This window comes from Hydractinia symbiolongicarpus, chromosome 12 (assembly GCF_029227915.1).
Source record: "Hydractinia symbiolongicarpus strain clone_291-10 chromosome 12, HSymV2.1, whole genome shotgun sequence".
Lineage (NCBI taxonomy): Eukaryota > Metazoa > Cnidaria > Hydrozoa > Anthoathecata > Hydractiniidae > Hydractinia > Hydractinia symbiolongicarpus.
In genome coordinates, this window is record NC_079886.1 from 21,698,859 (window position 1) to 21,718,118 (window position 19,260).

At 29.0% G+C, this 19,260-nt stretch overlaps 5 protein-coding genes across 7 annotated transcripts in view; 1 reads left to right on the top strand and 4 right to left on the bottom strand.

Annotated features, from left to right (window-relative positions):
- LOC130622319 (serine/threonine-protein kinase Nek10-like) overlaps window positions 1-19,260 on the top strand; it is an 83,589-nt gene that overhangs the window by 32,476 nt on the left and 31,853 nt on the right. The window lies entirely within an intron of this gene.
- Window positions 7-3,616, bottom strand: LOC130622324 (uncharacterized). Of its 2 annotated transcripts, none has more exons than XM_057437780.1 (6): window positions 3,376-3,616; window positions 2,987-3,159; window positions 2,787-2,898; window positions 1,780-2,071; window positions 1,270-1,312; window positions 7-742 (listed from the first exon to the last, which is right to left on the bottom strand). In XM_057437780.1, exons 1-6 carry the CDS (start codon window positions 3,611-3,613, stop codon window positions 233-235), a joined length of 1,368 nt encoding a protein of 455 aa, XP_057293763.1. In that variant the 5' UTR covers window positions 3,614-3,616; the 3' UTR covers window positions 7-232. The 2 variants fall into 2 exon arrangements, with proteins under 2 accessions (XP_057293763.1, XP_057293762.1); XM_057437779.1 differs by having other exon boundaries at window positions 9-742; window positions 1,270-1,315.
- Window positions 4,223-6,738, bottom strand: LOC130622327 (uncharacterized). The gene is made up of 6 exons (XM_057437783.1): window positions 6,491-6,738; window positions 6,253-6,413; window positions 5,555-5,666; window positions 5,249-5,462; window positions 4,922-4,958; window positions 4,223-4,771 (listed from the first exon to the last, which is right to left on the bottom strand). Exons 1-6 carry the CDS (start codon window positions 6,732-6,734, stop codon window positions 4,238-4,240), a joined length of 1,302 nt encoding a protein of 433 aa, XP_057293766.1. The 5' UTR covers window positions 6,735-6,738; the 3' UTR covers window positions 4,223-4,237.
- Window positions 9,482-14,033, bottom strand: LOC130622326 (uncharacterized). The gene is made up of 6 exons (XM_057437782.1): window positions 13,235-14,033; window positions 12,616-12,782; window positions 11,675-11,789; window positions 11,432-11,594; window positions 11,059-11,095; window positions 9,482-10,903 (listed from the first exon to the last, which is right to left on the bottom strand). Exons 1-6 carry the CDS (start codon window positions 13,455-13,457, stop codon window positions 10,289-10,291), a joined length of 1,320 nt encoding a protein of 439 aa, XP_057293765.1. The 5' UTR covers window positions 13,458-14,033; the 3' UTR covers window positions 9,482-10,288.
- On the bottom strand, window positions 14,187-18,449 carry LOC130622329 (uncharacterized). Of its 2 annotated transcripts, none has more exons than XM_057437786.1 (6): window positions 18,148-18,449; window positions 17,902-18,074; window positions 17,681-17,813; window positions 16,213-16,261; window positions 15,738-15,768; window positions 14,187-15,554 (listed from the first exon to the last, which is right to left on the bottom strand). In XM_057437786.1, exons 1-6 carry the CDS (start codon window positions 18,404-18,406, stop codon window positions 15,288-15,290), a joined length of 912 nt encoding a protein of 303 aa, XP_057293769.1. In that variant the 5' UTR covers window positions 18,407-18,449; the 3' UTR covers window positions 14,187-15,287. The 2 variants fall into 2 exon arrangements, with proteins under 2 accessions (XP_057293769.1, XP_057293768.1); XM_057437785.1 differs by having other exon boundaries at window positions 16,213-16,528; window positions 18,148-18,444.

Here is a 19,260-nt window from a genome sequence, read left to right on the forward strand (position 1 = left end):
ATTGCATTATTATAAAACAATTATAGTTGACTATTTTCTAAATAACAAAGAGCTAGCATATGAACAAGCTCTTGCTCCAATCTGGTTTAATTATAATTCATATTTTTATTTACAACATTTGTACAAATTATTAAAAAAATTGGTAAGAAAAAATACTGTACACTCCAATGAAGTATAAATTTTATCCTGCACTATTATTGTGATTTGAAAACTTTTTTTGTTCTTTGTACCACTAATTATTGTTCTTTTGTACTTGTGCATACTCATCTGTTACAACTGGCTCGGCAGATGCAGCTGTACTGTAGTAATAAGGATCGTCTTGTTGGTTTCTGCTTACACTATCTTTACTTGCTTCTTCTGCAGGTTTTGTTGTACTGTAATAATGTGGCTCTTCGTTTTTTTCTTTCTTGTTATTTAGATTATTTTCCTGGTACTCATTTGTATGTTTTTGATTTGTTTTTGTTTTGTCCACTTGCGCATACTCAACAGTGGGTTCTGTTAGAACTGCAGCTGCAGTACTGTAGTAATACGGATCATCAGGTATATACTTTTGTTCATTATTTTCTTTTAGGTCTTCAGTTGCTGCATAATCATATGTATTCCAATGTGCTTCTGGATTATGACTTTCATATGCCTGTGTATATGTTGTGTCGTAATGTGACTCTTCATCTTTTGAAGGAGATTTTAAACTTACTTTTTGTTCTGATGTCTTGTTTGGAGTATATTCCGCATATAGTGGCTCCTATAAAAATTAGAATATGTTTAACAAATATTTCAACAGAATATATAATGCTAGTTGTTATCCTGTAGAAAAATCCACTCTTATTACATTTTTTCCCCACATCAATTTTTGTGCTTCCTTGATTGCCTGTTAGCATGAAGTAATGAAATTAATCTGCTAGAGGTATAATATAAGATTGCAGCGCAACAATTTGAACAGACAAAATATGGTCATTTTATTATAGAGAAGATATACTAGATTTTCTTTGACATTTTAAATGCCCATTGCCATCTTGTAAGATGAAAGTTAAATAACATCAATCTGCTCATAATTGCATGGAAGAAAATTGTGTGGATTTTTTATTTGGTCTTTTTAAAGAACTTTTGAAGAACACATTTTGATTTTTGTTACAAAATAGATAATTCGACTCATGCTTTAACTGTACCTAAATTGTCTGTGTTTTTTTATTATATTCTTGACAGAAGCACCATGGTTGATTTAAAGAAAAAGGTTAAATGAAGAGGAAATGTAACAGAGCAATCATGTACCTTAACATCTTGTTTTTTTCCATTGTTTCTGCTTCTTTTTTTTCTTCTAGAAGAAAATGTAATAGAAGATTTATATAAAATTAAACTTTTTAGCAATAATATTGCTTCTACAATTTACAACAACAATTAATACCATATTAAACTGGATTACATGATAAAGTTATAATGAACTATCCAATGCAGAACAATATTTTGACAAACTAAAACATGCTTGCCAAGTGTAATTTCTTAACATTACTTATTAGCATTATTAACATTACTTAACATTATTTATAAGCATACAGCAGGAATCGCATGACAAGAAATATTTTAGGGGTCTAAGATATATCGCCCACCATGATTGGCCGACAATATAATTTTTTTTAGTTTTTCTTTTACTTTAAAAATATACTTTATTAAAAAATTCATTATCTAGTAAAGAAATCAAGGCCATCTTGACACCACAACCCATGTGCAGTAAGGAAGTTATTAATATCATCAAATTTTTTGACTAAATGTATTGCAACTAACCTCCAAATAAAACAGAAGACCAAAGCAACTAGTATTAGTATCACAACAACTATTATCCCAACAATGATTCCAATATTTTGTTTGTCATCTTCATTTCTTTTGTCTTTTACCACTGTTGTTGCTCCTTGTGATGTTGCTTTTTTCGTAATAATTTTTGATGTTGTTTTTACTGTTGTTACAGACTTTGTTGTTGCAGACTCTGTTGTTTTCTTCTTGGTTGTGGTGGTCGATACAGCTTCTGTTGGTTTAGTTGTTTCGAGCTTTTGCAGGGGGAAATTTCTTTCAAAGGGATCTAAGATAAAAAAAAGCATTTCAACAAAAATGTATGAATTTAGCATAGAGTAAAGCATTGTTATATAGATACAATACCTTTCAGGTGGAAAACTTGTAATGAAGATTTTTTAAATTTCAAAAGTTTTGAAAAAGTGACAACACGAGTTTGATAATTTTTTTTAAATAATTTGCACAAACTTTGTGGATAAGAATTTTTTTCTCATATATTTTTTGACCTTCTTTCTCTGATGATTTAATTTGAATTTGAATTTTGTTACATATTTTTTATAAAAGTGACACATGCAGTTTAATTACCTTGGTATTAAATCAATTAAGGCATTAGTGTTATAGGGTGACAATATCGCAATAAGGTGTAGTATTCATTTTAAAAAACAGTAAAAATACAGTTGTTTATATCGGGTAAAAACATCCCCCCTCCCCATCCAACTCCAAATCCAACTAAAGGGCGATATATATATAGCAGCTTTTACACAATTTAAATCTGTGTTAAAAACCAATGATGAAGCAACAGAAAATTTAAACTAAAAGAATGCTGATGTGTGCTTCTATAAAAAATCTTTGTTTCGATGTATAAATTCTATGATATTCAAGATTAAACGTTTATTCTAATATATTCTATATCATATAAATTCCTGCATAGTTAAGACATGATTTGAGTTATTTATTTTAAAGTTTCTTATTGAGTCATTTAACTTTTACTTAATTTTACTTACACACTATATCTCCAGTGAATTTCACTACACAACTTCTCATTTTATTATCTGTCTTGCAAGAATACAAAAAATGAATAAGTAGTCCATCCCAGTTCTTTCTTTCGCTGATAGTCTAAAATGATAAATGTAAGAAAACAATTGAATGTAAAATATTGTTCACTTTTATAACAGAAATTTGAAGAATGTCTTTGTTTACTTACAATATATATTGCATTTGTGTTTACAACATCTTCTAATACTTTATATTCATTCCATGTACCAAGATTATAAATCACATCCCAAATAAAAAGTTTTTCAATTTTGTTTAATTCACATAAAGTGGTTTTGATCTGTGTTGTTACATTGTTTACAGTTATAAACTCATGCTCAATATCTAAATATAAAAAAAAATTTAATATAATTTTAATGTACATAATTATTCATAACATGTGAGTTAACTATATATTTACTTGTATTTTTTCGAATAGATTTCTCATAACATCCTATTTGGTGTTTTCCATATGAACTACAATTATAAACTCATGCCAAATATCTAGTGAAAAAAAAAATATTAAATTGTGCATGGCATATGATAAAACTAAACATTTACCGGGATTTTTTCGAATAGAATCACCTTTGTAACACCCTGTTTCATGTTTTCCATATGAACTGAAGATTTGTTGGGTATCAAAACATTTGCAACCTCCATTATGTTTATCTTCGATACTATATCTACTTTGATTGCATTCCAATCCTGTGAATGTGTCTGGTCCTTTATTTCTCTGAACTTTAATGTTAGAGGAGGATTTATTAATAAAAAATGTAAGAAAAAGAATAAAATAAATCATTGTTGTAATTTCTTATGTACATAAACTTGATGTGATTTGCGTCTACTTTGTCTTTTCTGTGAAAGTTTTTCTTTTATAAATTAGCCTGTGTGAAAGGTTATTATTGATATCATTTATTATTATAAACAAGAGACTGGGGTGGTTTTCATAGAGTATGTAATGACATAAAAATATTACTTCATAAGAAAAAGAAAATTAAAAATACTTGAAAAATGGATAAACCATTTCATTATTATATATTCGGTTTTTAACAGTAACAATAAAATTTTTATTTTCTATTTAGGAAAACATATTGTTATTTTACACAAATTTATGCATGTAGAAACCATGTAATATTAAAACATTCTTAGAAGACAATTTGTCTTAAATCGAAACTTCTGTTATTATTTGAACTGTTAACCTGGTTTACATGTGCGTACATGTTTTGAAAACATTGTGATTTTAAATTTTATTTTACATAAGAAACTTAGTATAAAGTAAAACACTTATCTTGCCATACCCCAGCCTTATTTACAATAATTTCTGTTTTTATCCATCAGTCAACATCTAAAGTTACTCATTATAAAAGATGTTCTACTGCATTCCTGTTTATAATTTTATTTCCACGTGCTTGCTCTTACTGATTTATGGCTCAGTATTATGTTTATGCACTTGCGCATATTCATCCGTTATGATTGGTATTGCACATGCGGCTGTGCTGTAATAATCTGGACCTTTTGCTTCGTCCTCGCCGGGCTGTTTATACACTTTCCTTACAGTATCAGTATGTTTATGCACTTGTGCATATTTATCTGTTACGGTTGGTATTGCACATGCAGCTGTGCTGTAATAATTTGTATCATATTCTTTCTGATTATTATTTTTGTTATTTTCACTAATTAAATCTTGATTTTCATTTGTTGATGGACTGTTATTGTGTGATAAAACTCTAGCATACTCTATTTCTGCCATTGCAGGACTAGTAAAATTTGGTGTTGCTGTATTATAATAATCTACATGCTTCTTGATAATGGAAGAGGACTGGTTATTATTGACATTTGGGACTTGATATTCTTCATTGTTTTCATTTTCGTTGTTTGAAAGTAACTGACTCCTTAATGTAGGTTGCATGACACAACTTTTATTTAGATCTTGTTTCATGCACAGTGATTCTCGATTCTAAGATAACATCATACAAGTTAAAATTTATAATGTGTATAATATACTTTTATATTCTTGATAAAATTGATGTAATCAAGTGCACAACCTTTTATTACTAAATTAAATTGTCTTGACATATCTTTTTTAGGAAGAAGGAATGCACTGTACCTCGTCTATAAACTGTTTTGAAGATGACCTTCTTCTCCTAATAAATAAAAGGAAAAAAAAAAATTTTATAAACAATATTTTTTTCTTAAGTACTACTTCCATTTTTTTAGAACATTATATTTTATCAGTTACGTAGTGCTCTAGTTATAAATCATTCTGGTTGTTAGATTTCTTTTTCCATGTATGACATGTATTTATTTTTCTTCAACTGAAATGGGAATTAATGTTCAAAATGTTTATGGCTCAAATCTAGGGAGGTTTACGGCATTAATATTTATTTTTCGTTACTTATAATATGCAATGAAATATTTATGAAAACTAACAAACCTCTTTTTAAGAACGAAAATGGCAACCAGTAAAATAAACACAAAAGCAACAGCTCCCACTATTGCTACCACCATGAGTTGATTGTCCTTCGTTGGTGTGTTTTCTTCTTTTTCCTCTATATCTTTGTTTTCTTTTGTTTCATCTTCTTTCTTTACCCCTACATTCTTCTCTTCTTTTTCTCTTATTAAAATTTTGTCAATGAGGTTGTTTTGGTCTAAATATATACAGGTTGTTCAAGGTACGTTTCCATATTTATTGATACTGTTTACTAATAAATATCGGTTCAGGTTCACAAATTATACTTACATATCAGTTCTCCTGTAAACTTTACTAATACACATATGCTTCTATTATCTTCTTGGCATTTCATCTTCAATTTTATAAGCATACCACTAAACCGGGGTCTGTTATTAAAAATCTAAAAATTGAGGAATGTAATTAAGTATAACAATGATTTTTAAGTATATAACAATGATAGGGATGTATCTAACAAATTATATCTAAATAAAATACGATATCTGTGTGTATGTGTGTGTGTCTGTAACAGGCAAAGTCAAATTTATTTTTTACAATTTTTTTTAAAAGTGTCCATAAAACGACCTTTATAAAATTGTTCTATATAATTTGCAGTCTTTTTAAAATTAAAATAACAACAAATCGTTTTTTGATAAGAAGCACAGTAAACTTTAAAATTCTTCCATGGGTTTTTATAACTAGTTTAACAGTACTATAAATCTAATAATGTAGAGGAAATGTAGAATTAGTCATTAATTTATTTCCCACAGACCAAGGTTGATTGACTCGGGAGTGTTAGAGTACTTTCAGTAAGGTCAATTACTACCAAAATACCTCCAACAATAAGAGTTGTGCCACCGTTAAGGTTCAACAAATTAAATTAAGAGTGGAATATTGTTCTTCATCAAGCTCAATGTTAGCACACATTCCATGTTATATTTGGTTTGTCATGTTAGTGTGTAGGAACTGAGGGATAATTAATTACTTACAATGGTGTGGTCACTGAAAAACACATTCCATTTTTTCTTTGTGTATGAATCCCATTTTTTGGTGTTCATTATGTGAATATGTTCGATTGGTCCAAGTTTTTTGCAACTTTGCACCTGTATTTTGCTTTCATCCCTTCTAAGCTGTTTGAACTTACAATTCGCTAGAATAGTTTGCAGTTAAGATTACTTAACTCTACCTGATGATTTGATTGTAGGTGTTAAAAAGATGTAGTCTTACCGTCATCAGCTTCTATATTCACTTTATCCATGCATAATCGCTTCTTCTTTTTTGTTAGATACAATGTAGGATACTTCTTCGTACATTGACACATAAGTGTTTTATCTAAGGTTACGTTAAAACTTTTCTGCATACATGTGTTAAATATCTTTGGTGAAAATATGTCACCATCAGTACTGCGTTTGATTTTTTCATGTGTTTGTACACATTGTGTCATTGATAGAATTAGAAGTAATAGCATCATGTTTATATCTATAATAAATCTATATTATAATACCTGTATACGTCTGTCATGCAAAGTGTTACGGCAAGTAGTGAGATGCATGCAATGCGGTATAAAAATGAATAGACAATCCTGTGGATTTTTCCACAGGCCAGTGACCAGTATAATTAGTTAGTATAAATATATAATAAATATCACAGACAATTTACATTCACATTTACCATTGCTGGCCTAAAAAGATAATGGATCAAATTAGACCTAAATTCACAACCTTTGCAGACAATGCCTTCATTAATTCACACATCGAGGTTATTACGTTCCACTAAGCTGCAAAGTGGTGCTAATCTAGCTAGTATGGTAGTAAAGTTTAGGCCCTTGTTGTATAGTGTGGACAAACAAATAACTTGTACCTGGAGGTGTTCGTTATGTACCTGTTTAGCAGGGTAATAAAAAATGAATTCCGAGCTCACAACGTCACTCTCTCCATGCGGCTAAGCTACCAAATTTGATTATAACTACAAAGAGTTGGGTATTTTTGAAGATTTGTTGTGTGCAATAGATTGTTGACTACAAATTGCAAAGTTTTATGCATGTTTGGAAACATTATCTCTATTTGCATGTATGCAGCTAAGATGTTGATAATCAATATTGAGTATAGAAGATCTAACACATGAAAAAAAAAAAAAAAAAGAAAGTAAGTATGTGCACAGAAAATATAAATATGCCTATTACAAAATTACCTTTGTTTTTATGCATGAAGTTGTAGTATTTGGTAACTAAAAACTAATTGAGCATAAGTTCTTTATGCACACCTAACATAAGCAAGCTTTAAACTCAAATAAAAAATAATAATATTTACAATCCCATTCATTTTTGAAAAAAACCAATATATATAAATAAGTTTTCATCCTTGTGTTTCCTTTACTTATAATTTGAAACCTCGAAACAAAGTTAAAGCACTGTATTTGATGTTGCCTCGCTTTTTTTTCTAATGTTTTGCTTTATTGTAATTTGTTTACACAAAACATGATATAAAGATTTGAACTTATGTTGTTTTAACAGTTAAGAGTTTTTAATTACTCACAGTTATGTTTAATGTCATTCTTTTTAAAAGTTATTTAGGATTGATGTACTTTTAGTAACCACTAGAATAAAATAAAAAATCTCTTTATGAATTTTTTTAATCGCTTGTGATCAATTTTTTACTGCAACTTAACTAGGTAAACATAATAAAAGTAGAGGGTGGGTCTTGAAGTGCTTAAATGTAGTTTCACATAGATAATCTATCATAATCTCTATGTTGTGATAAAAATAGTCAGGGAGAATGAAGCTGTGTTAATTAATCTGTTTCGACATAGAAAAGTATCTAGAAAAATATCTTATAAAAAGTACACTCACGTAATTAAAATGCATGTGAAACTTAATAATAACAAAATATCAGAATTATTGTTTTCATTGTTGTTGACATGTTACAACTTGTTTTTTAGTTACCTTTACTCTCTGTTATGATGATGATAATTATCGTGCTTGCTTGGATTTAAAAAAACTTTTGTCAATTTTTTTTTTAATCTCAACTTCAAAGTTTTCAAAATAGGGATGTTATTCTGAACATGAGTAAAAAGATGCATTTTTGAATACATAGAAATTTGAAATGTGATGAAAAACCTCAAAAACAAACCATAATTGACAATTACAAGAGTGCAGCGTTGCAAGTCTTTCTAAATTTAGATCTCTATTGCAAGGCATTCTCCCTGGGGAATTTCAAGAGCAGTATATGTTAAAAGTTACAACTTGGTTTTTGTACTATGCTATGTACAGACTTTATAAGGAAGCTTTTAATGCATGCATATGGACAAAAACATAATAATAAGGAGTGCTACAATGGTCAACTTTTCTGTATGGCATTTTGTATATGATTTCAGCGTATCTTATATCTGCGTATACAAATGAACCCACCCTATTATTTTTTAAAAATATTTAGAATGTGCCTAATTCATTGTTGAAAGTGCCTAAGATGTAATTTTAGACCGACTATTTAAAAAATAACTAGAGAATAAAAAGGCGTTTTTTAAATTAAACATCTTTTTCTCCCCAATGCATGTTGCATGTCAAAGTGATAAAGAATTGTAATTCTAAAAATGAATTCAACTAGAAATAACTTTTAATAAATTGTTTTTAATTGATCTTGTTAGTTTGTATTCATGGAAACAAGATGTCTGACAACATCTTTTCTTCTCTGTGGTTAAAAATTTGTAAAGCTGAAATAAACTGATTATTGAGAATCTTTTTAGTGGAGTAATTTGAAGTTTCTGCTTCTTTCATACTAGCCTACTCACAACTTCCTTATTTGAGAAATTATACAATTTTTGACTTATGGTAAAGCTACTGCTTTCATTACTTCATTACAATGCTCATTAATCATATAAGGGCCTGTTTTTCAAAAAAAAATTATTCACATTTATCTTGGACAGTCATTACAGTGACAGTTTTAGAACACTGGTTTATTTAATGAGCTGCTACGCAATAGGGTGTCTTTTGTCTTAACACCTACCTGTAAAATTGTGAAAGAAAGTACCTTCTTCTCCAAAAAGTTTTAAAGTCTGTTTTCTATGTTTCTCTTGTAGTATCAAAAAAGAAAATTATTTTGAGAAAGGTGAAAAAATCTGAATTTAAAATGTAAATATAATTAAAAATGAACATTTTAATGTTTTGTTCTTATTGCCATAGAAACATAATTGTACTCTTCATGGAAAAGTGCAACACATAAGTTATGAGTTTTGTTTGTATATTTCTAAAAAATATCCTATGGAATATGGATGAAGCGTCATTTAAAAAACAATTAAAATTACAATAATGTTTACTTTGATAAAAATATTAAACTCTTGTCAAAGGCATTGTGTTCAAAGGTGGTCTGATAACAAAGTTTGAATGACAACCCTGTCATTACAGACCTAAGAATGAAATCCGCTTTCACAGACTAGTGATTTAAAGGAAATATTATCTTTTCCTTAACCCCCCCACCCCTTCTTTCAAAATTAGTTTACTAAGAATACTGCATCTTTTACTTTTTACTCATCTCAAAAATCAGTGGTAATTCTACCAACTATTTTACTACAACTCTAAAATGATATTTTTACTTTTAAAAGGGAAAGCAAACGAGCTACAAGTTAAATATTTGACATTAACACTAAATATTATGTATGTACTATGTCCAACATTGAATTGACACACAGTATACATTATCATTTTGTGAGCTACTAAAAACAAGGAAGTATAACATAATAATTATTGTTGAATGTGGCAAAAGTATTACAACAAATTACTGTAAAAAATGCGAGCTGATTTTATATTGTGTGCATTTCCTAAAACCTCCCAAATGTTTGTGTTAAATCTTAAATCAAAAAGTGAAATTTAATACTGTTAGTTGCAGTTCACTCTGATTAAAATTAAAATAAACTAGCTACAATAAAGTTCTGTTTACTAAAAAAAACATATGTGCATTTGTGGTTGTTTTATTTCCTTTTTATTTCCACGCAAAACGTTTTAAAAATGTTTTACGTGTTTAATGTTTTGGTTTACATATTACTATAAAGTGGTGCATTATTAGGTACTTGATAATCATGATCTTCTTCGAGAGCTTTAGGTACCTGATAGTCAACATCTTCACTTGTTGGGATATTACTAGGTATTTGATAATCTTGTTCAACCTCATCTTCTATTAAATGTTCATTTTCGCTTTTGTTGTCAACATACAAAGGTTTGTTGCTTGGAACTTTATATTTTTCTGATGTTTGTGTTACTGGTGTTTTCACTGGTGTCGTCTTGTGGAAGTTTTGATGTGTCAATAATTTTTCTGTGCGCAAGTGTTGTGGCAATTCCTTAGGTATATAGTTAGGTTTATTATTTGGCGTTTTATACTTCTGACTTGGTATATGAATGTCTGTTTTATTTGAACTTTCTCCACTTTTTCTTGGTGTCTTATAATCGGACTTATTCATTTCTTCATAAGTGTCATCATTTGTATTTGTAAAAGAATCCTCCGGTTGTAAGTATTCATTTTCAGTCTTTGCTTGCTCTTCAACTTTGTTAGATTGTTTTGTTTTTTGAAGCAGTTCGTATTCACCGCCATCTTGTTTGTTTGCTGGTTCAGCATAAACATCTGGTTTATATTTCACACTTAGTGCTTCATACTAAAAAAATATGGTTTATTACTTTTTTAGTTAGTCTACATTTTTACTGCAATGAGATTACTTTCCAAATGCAAAAAAGCTACAGTTTTACTCCAATGAGATAACTTGGAGAAGGAAGGGTTGATATTCAAAATTGATCAAATCAAGTTAAATACCTCTTCGTCTTTACCAATTGCTTCTTTCTTTTGTCTTCTGCAAAATAAGTAAATAAAGAGTTAAGAAATGATTTTTTTTTTGAACCTGTCTAAAAAATCTTGGCATAATTAGACATATAAGCAAGTAGGCAAATGCGATAGACAAATTTTAAAAAAATTTAAGAAAAGTTTTTTAGATGCCATAGATAGATTTTGAAATGTTTATTTGCTTTCTTACTTCTTTTGCTAAATTTCATAACATTGTTGTTAACATTTTTCAGATTCTTTTATTGTTTCTGCAGCTTTTTAGAAGCATTCATACAGATAAAATGAATCTACTAGTAGAGTTGAAAACTACTGAGTTTTATTTTGAATTATATATGATATCACTCACCGTTTCCTGATACACACAATGAGAATAACAATAGAAATTATTGCAACAATCGCAAAAATTACACCAACGATTATGGCAGCTTTAGAATTAGAAGGTTCCTCTGCTGGTTCATTTTTTGCCTTTACTTTCTCCAATATCTTGTAAATATCCTTTGGTAGAGGATCTAGTGAAAGTAAAACATTTTTTAAATGGCTTTAAGTACCTAATAAAAAGAAACAATCATTCTATTTTTGTTAAACTTACATTTTCGCCCCGTTCCTGAAAATTTTACAATTAACACGTTGTTTTTATCATCCGCTGAACATTGATATACAAATGCAACAATTAGACTGTCCCAACGCCAACGATTTACCAGTGTCTAAATAAAAATAATACTTATTGAGCAACTTACAGGGTAAACCTTGTGCTTTGTACATGTAATTAATTTTAAAAAAAAGAGACAGTTAACTAATTGATGGAACTGTATAGATTTGAGAAATTTAAAACCTAATTGTTATAAGAAAATAAAAAACTTGTTTTCATGCCATTTACAATACTTTCAGGACTGGTTGTTGCTATATATAAAAAATATATATATATTTTTTAGCAACATCGTTTGAGTACGCTTGTTATGAATATGAGTTTGCTTTTTAAAGGCTCATCACATGTACAAAACTTTCTTATCAAAATTGACATACAAGCGCTTTCTTCACTAGTTTAACAAATATTGTTTTCATCTTTAAAAGTCAGTTTAAATAATAGCAGAAAATATAATACTTTTAACTGTATCTATTTGTATCTAATTCATGGAATGCTTAGTAGAAAAAGCTTTGGATAACATTAGGCTACTTAATCCAGTCTGATAGCATAATTTAAGATGAGGGTATACTAAACGTTTATGCTTGATTACAGGGAAGTGTAAAGAAGTCATGAAAATTGATCACGTAATATGTTAATAGCCTCTAAGAATAGTGTCAACCTCTGTATGCTTATGAAAACCTTTTTTAAATATGCATCCAATATGCTTAATAAAGTTGGCTAACATTGTTTGTGTTGTACTGTCTGTGCTATATTGACTCACAAGTTGGTGTGTTTTTTTTATTAATTTTTGTACACTTTTGTGCTAGTGTCACTAATAATTTATGTCTACAGATGATATTCTTTGTTGATGAGTTATATTAGTATTTTGAAAGTGATATACTTACGATTTCACTTTCGTTAAATGTCAGTATCGATTTATTAACTTTATGAAAGTCAAGCCAGCCATTGACACAGTCGTGTATTTTTAACTGTTTCAAAGTTTTCAGTTGACATTTCAGTCGTATTGTGTTAGATTGTGTATTTATAGCTGGGTGGATTTCTCGAGAATATTCTGCAAAAATTAAAAATAAGAATATAAGATACTGCTGGTACTACCAGATGTTTATCCCATAACAAGACATGTTTCATATTAATCAACTGCTTTTCTTTTTTTAGTTACTAGCCACCTAAATAATTAAAATTGTGTTGCAGGACACAAAAAAAAATTAACAAGTTTATTTGATGTTAAAAAAAGCCATGACTTTCCTTATAAGAAAAAAACACTAAACAACAATCTCACAAGTCACCTGTTTATACCAATTTGTTGTTGTGAATCCAGCCAGTTATTTAATAACAAAAAAGTTGCTAGCTAAACCCATCTGTAGTATCTATTTTTTGTATATGCATAACTCTATTGATATCTGACCGTAAACAAAAACATGTCGTTGTATACTAATACAAATAAGTAGTTGCATGATAGACAAAGCACTTGTTTTATTCAAAATATAATTTTAAAATGAATACCTTTAAAGAGTTCGTCATTACTAAAACACTTCATTACATCTGCTATTGGAAGCACTGTACTGTTTTGTTCCATACATTTGCATCCCGTTTTAAATGGATAGTTGTAGTTTGTTGTGTTACATGTTTGTCCAGTGAAAAAATCACCATCGTTTTCTCTTTGAATATAACAACTTTTATAAAGTTTAAAAAATGTCAAATAAAGGATGTAAAATGTTAGTTTCATATTTTTTTATTTTATGTCTTGTTTTTTTTACGTATTGTATACTTTTTTATGTACTGCACTCATTCGCAGAAGTTTCTTTTCAAAGTTTGCCTTTTAACCCAAACAGAATGATCTTTGACACTTTTGTTAATAAACTTAATACCCGCTATTAATCACCTGACATTATCATTTACACAATGGATAATTGTTTTGTTTTAATGTTTTTATTTGCTCTTTGTCAATTTGTTATTACGCATTTACTATTAACTAAGTCAACTGACAAGCTTATATAGAAAATCTAGAAACAAAAAAGGATATAATTATATGCAAATGAACCATGTGCCCTGAGGGGGAACATCTAATTAATTACTATTACTCAGTTATTGTATACTGCTCTCCTCCTTCCTCTTATGCCGTCTATATTATGCTATTGAACAAAGGGTTTTATTAGCGCAGTTAGTTATTTTGATTTGTTTTGCTGTAAAAACTAATTGTCTTAAAAAGTCGATTTCTGTTTGTCTTAGACATGTAATGCACATAATTGCATATGGAAACCGTCCATTTAAAAACTACAATAAGCTGTTAGAAAAACAAACATATTCTCCCAGTTTCTAGCTTATTGTCACAACGCTTTAATATTGACAAAGCTCAATGGTAGTCATAAAAATGTAAATCTATATTTTGTGTTGCACTTTCTCCTTTCTTAATCTTCACTGAGCAGACGTGAAACTTTCCATGTAATAACTTTCGTTTTTTTGTTTACATTTTTTGTTTTACTCTTCTTTCTTTTTCTTGAGACACCTATGCAACATTTAATTAATTTGATGACAAGCAAAGATCACGAATAAGATAATTCATATCATTCGAAAGTGTTTTAGGGTTGATTAATTAATTGCAATTACTTTCACAATGATACCTTAGCAGCAATGATGTTGATACAAGACTCAATGTTTAACATAACATACTATGTATCACAACATATCATTGTTTTGCCTTTACTGATTTATCTTATTTTATTTAAAAAATTTTCTTATGTTGTGCCACTTTATTTAATCAAAACGCCAACATGAAAATAAATGCCCATACGTGAATAAACGCACTTGATCAGTATTCAAAATTGTAAATAAATTTATTATTCCAATATTTTCACAGGATAACCTATTCAGTAAAATAAAAAATTTATTGCTGCTATCAATTATGGTCATATATGTTTGTTGGAAAGAGATAATAAGTATCTAACTACTGACTAGCACTTTAAAAAATTTCAACCCTTTAAAAAATGTCGCTGTCAAATACATTGAAAAGGCTGCTCAGACATTTCATGTTAATGTCTTTATCAACATGAAATGTCTGAGTTGGTGTTTACGTTGGTGTTTAAGATGTTGAAATATTCTAATTCAATATAAAAATATCGTTGTTGTTTAATCAATTAAGAAATTCTACATAATGAATTTCCACAGATTCAAACTCAGGAAAAGAAACCATTCAAATAAGTTATTGGTTGATAAAAAAATTTTGCGGGATATTGAGTGTCCCTTCTAAATAAACGCTTATACTCAAATGTAAAGGTAGAAACATATCTCGTCGAATTGTAGAAATAGATCGAAGACAGGAGTTGCACATAGCTACTTCTTGAACAAAAATACATAATGTAAATACAATGTTACATACACAGAATTGTACAGAAATGTTCACAAAAAATGTATGAGGATTCCTTATAAAAGAGGAAAATAATAACTTTATGACCAGTTGCAAATAATGTACAATTCAGCACAGATTTAAAGTTTTCTTGATAAGCAAGCGGTGTAAGCAGCATTTGTTTCAAAGACCCATTATGTGTAACTTTTATTGTCAACTGTCAGTCTCAATATTAGTATTAGTATTTTGCATACCTAAATATTCATATTCCTGATCAACATGCAAGTTGTCATTACCGTCTTGACTAGGATTGTTAGGTACCTCATATTGTGCTTTGGTTTCGATTTTTAACTCTCTTTCCATCACCTCATTTCTAATCAAACTAGGTACTGCATAATTATCCAACATGTTTTGTTCCATGCTTACTAATGCGGTGTAAGTTTCTCCCGCCTCATATTTAATTTTTAAACTTTGATAATTCTAAAAAATATAATTGTGTCAATATTTATGTGAGGCAATACGAGAGTAATCATTTTAAAAACTTTAGCACATTTTCTGCAGATTAAGCAGGCAATTTTATGTTAGTCTGCAAAAATTGTTAATGAAGTAAAATAGAAAATAGTGCAATTAAGAATGTTATAGTAAATTAAACGATTCTGTTACCTTTTCAAGTCTTTGGTTTCTTTTTCTAATCCTAAAAAAAAGCAGGGAAAATAATTGATTTTGTTATGTTATTAGAACGTAAAGATGAAACCAACACTAATTATAAAGGGGCAGATTTAAAATTTCTTGTAGAAGATGAATAGACAAAATGGTAAATTGGCGAAAATAGTGAGTCCATAAAACTGCTATTTTCACATTTTCAGGTAAAATTTTCAAACCAGTTTAAATTAGGTTGTTCGTGTCATAACAATATACAATGATTCTCTTCTGTGCACCATAGGCCATTATCTGACATTACAAGAACTATTAGTTTTTAACTAACAATAGCAAAAAAAGTTTTTAAAAAATCGACCCATAACCTCCAGTGAAGCATTAAATACTGCTCTGCCTACTGTAGAAGGGAAATATGTTAGGCATTATTCATGTATTTTATTAGCACTAGATTTTCATGGAGAGCATTGTATTATACACTAACCTCCAAATAAAACAGAAGACCAATGAAATTAGTGTCAATCTTTCAATAACTAATGTAAGAATAACCCCAAGGTTTTGTTTGTTAGTAACTCTTTGTTCTCTAGCAGTTGTTGGTTTTATAAACTTTTTAAGTGTTGGTTGTAAACTTGGTCTGGCTGATTTTGTGACTGTGACCTTGGTATACACTTTTAGCGTTGCTGTTTTTGTTGTTTTTGTAGCTGTTGTTGTTGTTGTTGGTGGTGGTGTTGTTGTTGTTTTTGTTGGTTTTGTTCTTGGGTTGAATAATGGAAGTGGTACTTTTATGTTTTGCAGTGGATCTAAAATCAATTTTTAAGCACACTGCATTTTTAATTAGATATGGAAACTAAACAAGACCATTAATTGGTTTGAAGTTGTTTGAAGTATAGATATAAAGTCGATTATTAACTTTACATTTTCCTAGTGTGAATAGCAATATGCTCCCAATTTAGTATATTATGGGTGGTTATGATGTGTTTATTGTGTTTTTTTTATTTAAATAGTTTTTCTTTAAAAATATTCTAAATATAATTTTTTTTGCCTTTTTGACAATGGATCAAAGACAAAATGTGATTTTCAAACAGTTGACGATTCTATTACTCAGCATAAGAGAAAAAAGTGAAGGCACAAATTTTGTTTAATTTAATCTTCCTAACAATTTTTAACTGTGATAAACCTGTGATAGCTTACTTAGTTATGGCAAACATTATTAACGTAATTGAAATTAAAAATTATCGGACTTGTACTTCATAAAATGTTCCTAAATTTTTTTAGATCAAGACCCAAAGTCTTTTAAAGGAGAAATTAGAATGATTCTTTATAAGTGATATTTTATTTGTGTTAACGTTGTTTTCCAGGGTTTAAATCCACTGGGCAGATGCTTTATGTGTATTGCTTTATCTTTATTTTTAAGATAAATTTTCCGCATTGAAGAAACGTCATTTTTTTATTTTATTTCTTGTAGTTATAATTATATTACATTTAAATGTTCACAAGGTTTATTTCCTTCTTAAATTAATTGTTGCTTGTTTATGTGCATGGTTGATTGCTAGTGAAGTCATTTTTAATTTGTATATGCTTTGTATATTTTAGTGTATATGTTATAGATAGCGGCTTGGTCTCCTTATTGACGATGATCTACTTTGTTGTTAATTTAATCAATCATGAATTTTTGCATAAATCTTTACAGAGTCCAAATTGTGACAAACTTCAGGTTTCTTTTAATTTTCAAGCAAAAAAATTTCAATGCTGCATCTGTTTAACATTGTAAAAAAACAATATTTTCCATGAATTACTCTGTTAGATACAAGTTGATATAGAAGCAATATTAAACAGCATGCTGATTGATCTTGTAGGATCATTGTGTTTGTACAAAAAACATGTGATGCTGAGGTAACCAGCTAAAGCACATAAAACATCTAAATTAAATTCTATTACAGATATTCACTTACACATTATATCTCCAGTGAATTTCACTAAACAACTTCCAGTGTTATGATATGTGATATCAGTTGAGATATTTGTCTTGCAAGAATACAAAAAATGAACAAGTAGTCCATCCCAGTTCTTTCTTTCGCCGATAGTCTAAAATGACAAATGTAAGCAAACAATTGGATATAAAATATTGTTCACTTTTGTAACAGAAATTTGAAGAATGTCTTTATTTACTTACAATATATATTTTATTTGTTTTTACAACATCTTCTATTAATTTATATTCATCCCATCTACCAACATTATCAATCAAATCCCAAATAAAGAGTGTTTTAACTTTTTGTAATAGGCATAAATTGGTTTTGATCTGCGTTGTTACATTGTTTACAGTTATAAACTCATGCTTAATATCTAAAAGTAAAAACGATATTAATATTTTAATGTACATAATTATTCATGCCATGAAATATAACTATATATTTACCTGGGTTCTTTCGAATAGATTTATCATAACATCCTATTTGATGTTTTCCATATGAACTGAAGGTTGGTTGGGTATCAAAACATTTGCAACCTACATTATCTTTATCTTCGTAAAAACATCTACTTTGATTGCATTCCAATCCTGTAAATGTGTCTGGTCCTTCATATCTCTGAACTCGAATTTTTTGCTGCAAGAATGTCTTTAAAAAAAACAAGCATAAGCAAATATACACAAGCACATTTAACTTGCTGTTGTTCATTTCACAGTTTGAAACACCACCTGTATTTTCTAATCCCTGCTCGAGAGTGAAATAAGCAAATTTATAATTATTTAATTTATTTTCCAGTAAAGTGAAACGAAATTATGTTTTCGTATCCATGAGTTAATGACCAAAAGTGAAACCTAGAAGTTGTACAAGACTTGTTTTGTTGATATCTTTCGAATAGATTTACCATAACATCCTATTAGATGTTTTCCATATGAACTGAAGGTTGGTCGGTCCTTATAACATTTGCAACCTCCATGGATAATATATGGATTATTATATCTGCCACTATTGCATTCTAATCCCTTAAATATGTCTGGTCCTTCATTTCTCTGAACTTTAATTTTTTGGAGAGATGTCGTTATTTATAAGTAATACAAATAACAGACAGTATATGAACATATTTTGTCTGGTGTTTATATCACTATCACATTTCTTTCGTCTTCAGCCTTTTTTTATTATGTTAGTTAGGGTCAGTATAAATGGAAAAAATTTTGGATAATCATTATTATTTTTAAGTTACTGATCAGAAAATGAAACTTATATTTTTCTAGTCACAAGTTTAGTTTGAAAACCTGAATTATTTAAATTTTTAGCAGATTCCTGAGAACACCTTACAAAGTGACGTGGTTCACATAAAATGAGTGGCAAACAAAAAGTGCTGCACACTCTAAGTATATCTAAAATATAGAAACTGCCAAAAAGTGGCTACAGACAGAGTGCCTGGTATAAAAAAAAGACTTGCACAGGGACAAAAACAGCAATTCTTATGAAAAGAATGTTTAAGAGATTGTTATCTAATTTTATGTTTTTCTAACAACACAGAGATTCCCACAAGCAAACGAAAA

What these genes read in the sequence shown, in the direction of transcription:
- LOC130622324 (XM_057437779.1), bottom strand. Translation starts at nt 3,613, where the DNA reads ATGATTTATTTTATTCTTTTTCTTACATTTTTTATTAATAAATCCTCC. An exon ending in ATTCACTGGAGATATAGTGT is followed by an intron (nt 2,072 to 2,786) that starts GTAAGTAAAATT and finishes TTTTTATCTTAG; the next exon opens with ATCCCTTTGAAAGAAATTTC. An exon ending in GAAAAAAACAAGATGTTAAG is followed by an intron (nt 743 to 1,269) that starts GTACATGATTGC and finishes TAATTTTTATAG; the next exon opens with GAGCCACTATATGCGGAATA.
- LOC130622327 (XM_057437783.1), bottom strand. Translation starts at nt 6,734, where the DNA reads ATGATGCTATTACTTCTAATTCTATCAATGACACAATGTGTACAAACA. An exon ending in GAATATAGAAGCTGATGACG is followed by an intron (nt 6,414 to 6,490) that starts GTAAGACTACAT and finishes AAACTATTCTAG; the next exon opens with CGAATTGTAAGTTCAAACAG. An exon ending in GTTTACAGGAGAACTGATAT is followed by an intron (nt 5,463 to 5,554) that starts GTAAGTATAATT and finishes GTATATATTTAG; the next exon opens with ACCAAAACAACCTCATTGAC.
- LOC130622326 (XM_057437782.1), bottom strand. Translation starts at nt 13,457, where the DNA reads ATGAAACTAACATTTTACATCCTTTATTTGACATTTTTTAAACTTTAT. An exon ending in TAATGACGAACTCTTTAAAG is followed by an intron (nt 12,783 to 13,234) that starts GTATTCATTTTA and finishes TAATTTTTGCAG; the next exon opens with AATATTCTCGAGAAATCCAC. An exon ending in CAATTGGTAAAGACGAAGAG is followed by an intron (nt 10,904 to 11,058) that starts GTATTTAACTTG and finishes ATATTTTTTTAG; the next exon opens with TATGAAGCACTAAGTGTGAA.
- LOC130622329 (XM_057437785.1), bottom strand. Translation starts at nt 18,406, where the DNA reads ATGAACAACAGCAAGTTAAATGTGCTTGTGTATATTTGCTTATGCTTG. An exon ending in ATCTATTCGAAAGAACCCAG is followed by an intron (nt 18,075 to 18,147) that starts GTAAATATATAG and finishes TTTTACTTTTAG; the next exon opens with ATATTAAGCATGAGTTTATA. An exon ending in ATTCACTGGAGATATAATGT is followed by an intron (nt 16,529 to 17,680) that starts GTAAGTGAATAT and finishes AATTGATTTTAG; the next exon opens with ATCCACTGCAAAACATAAAA.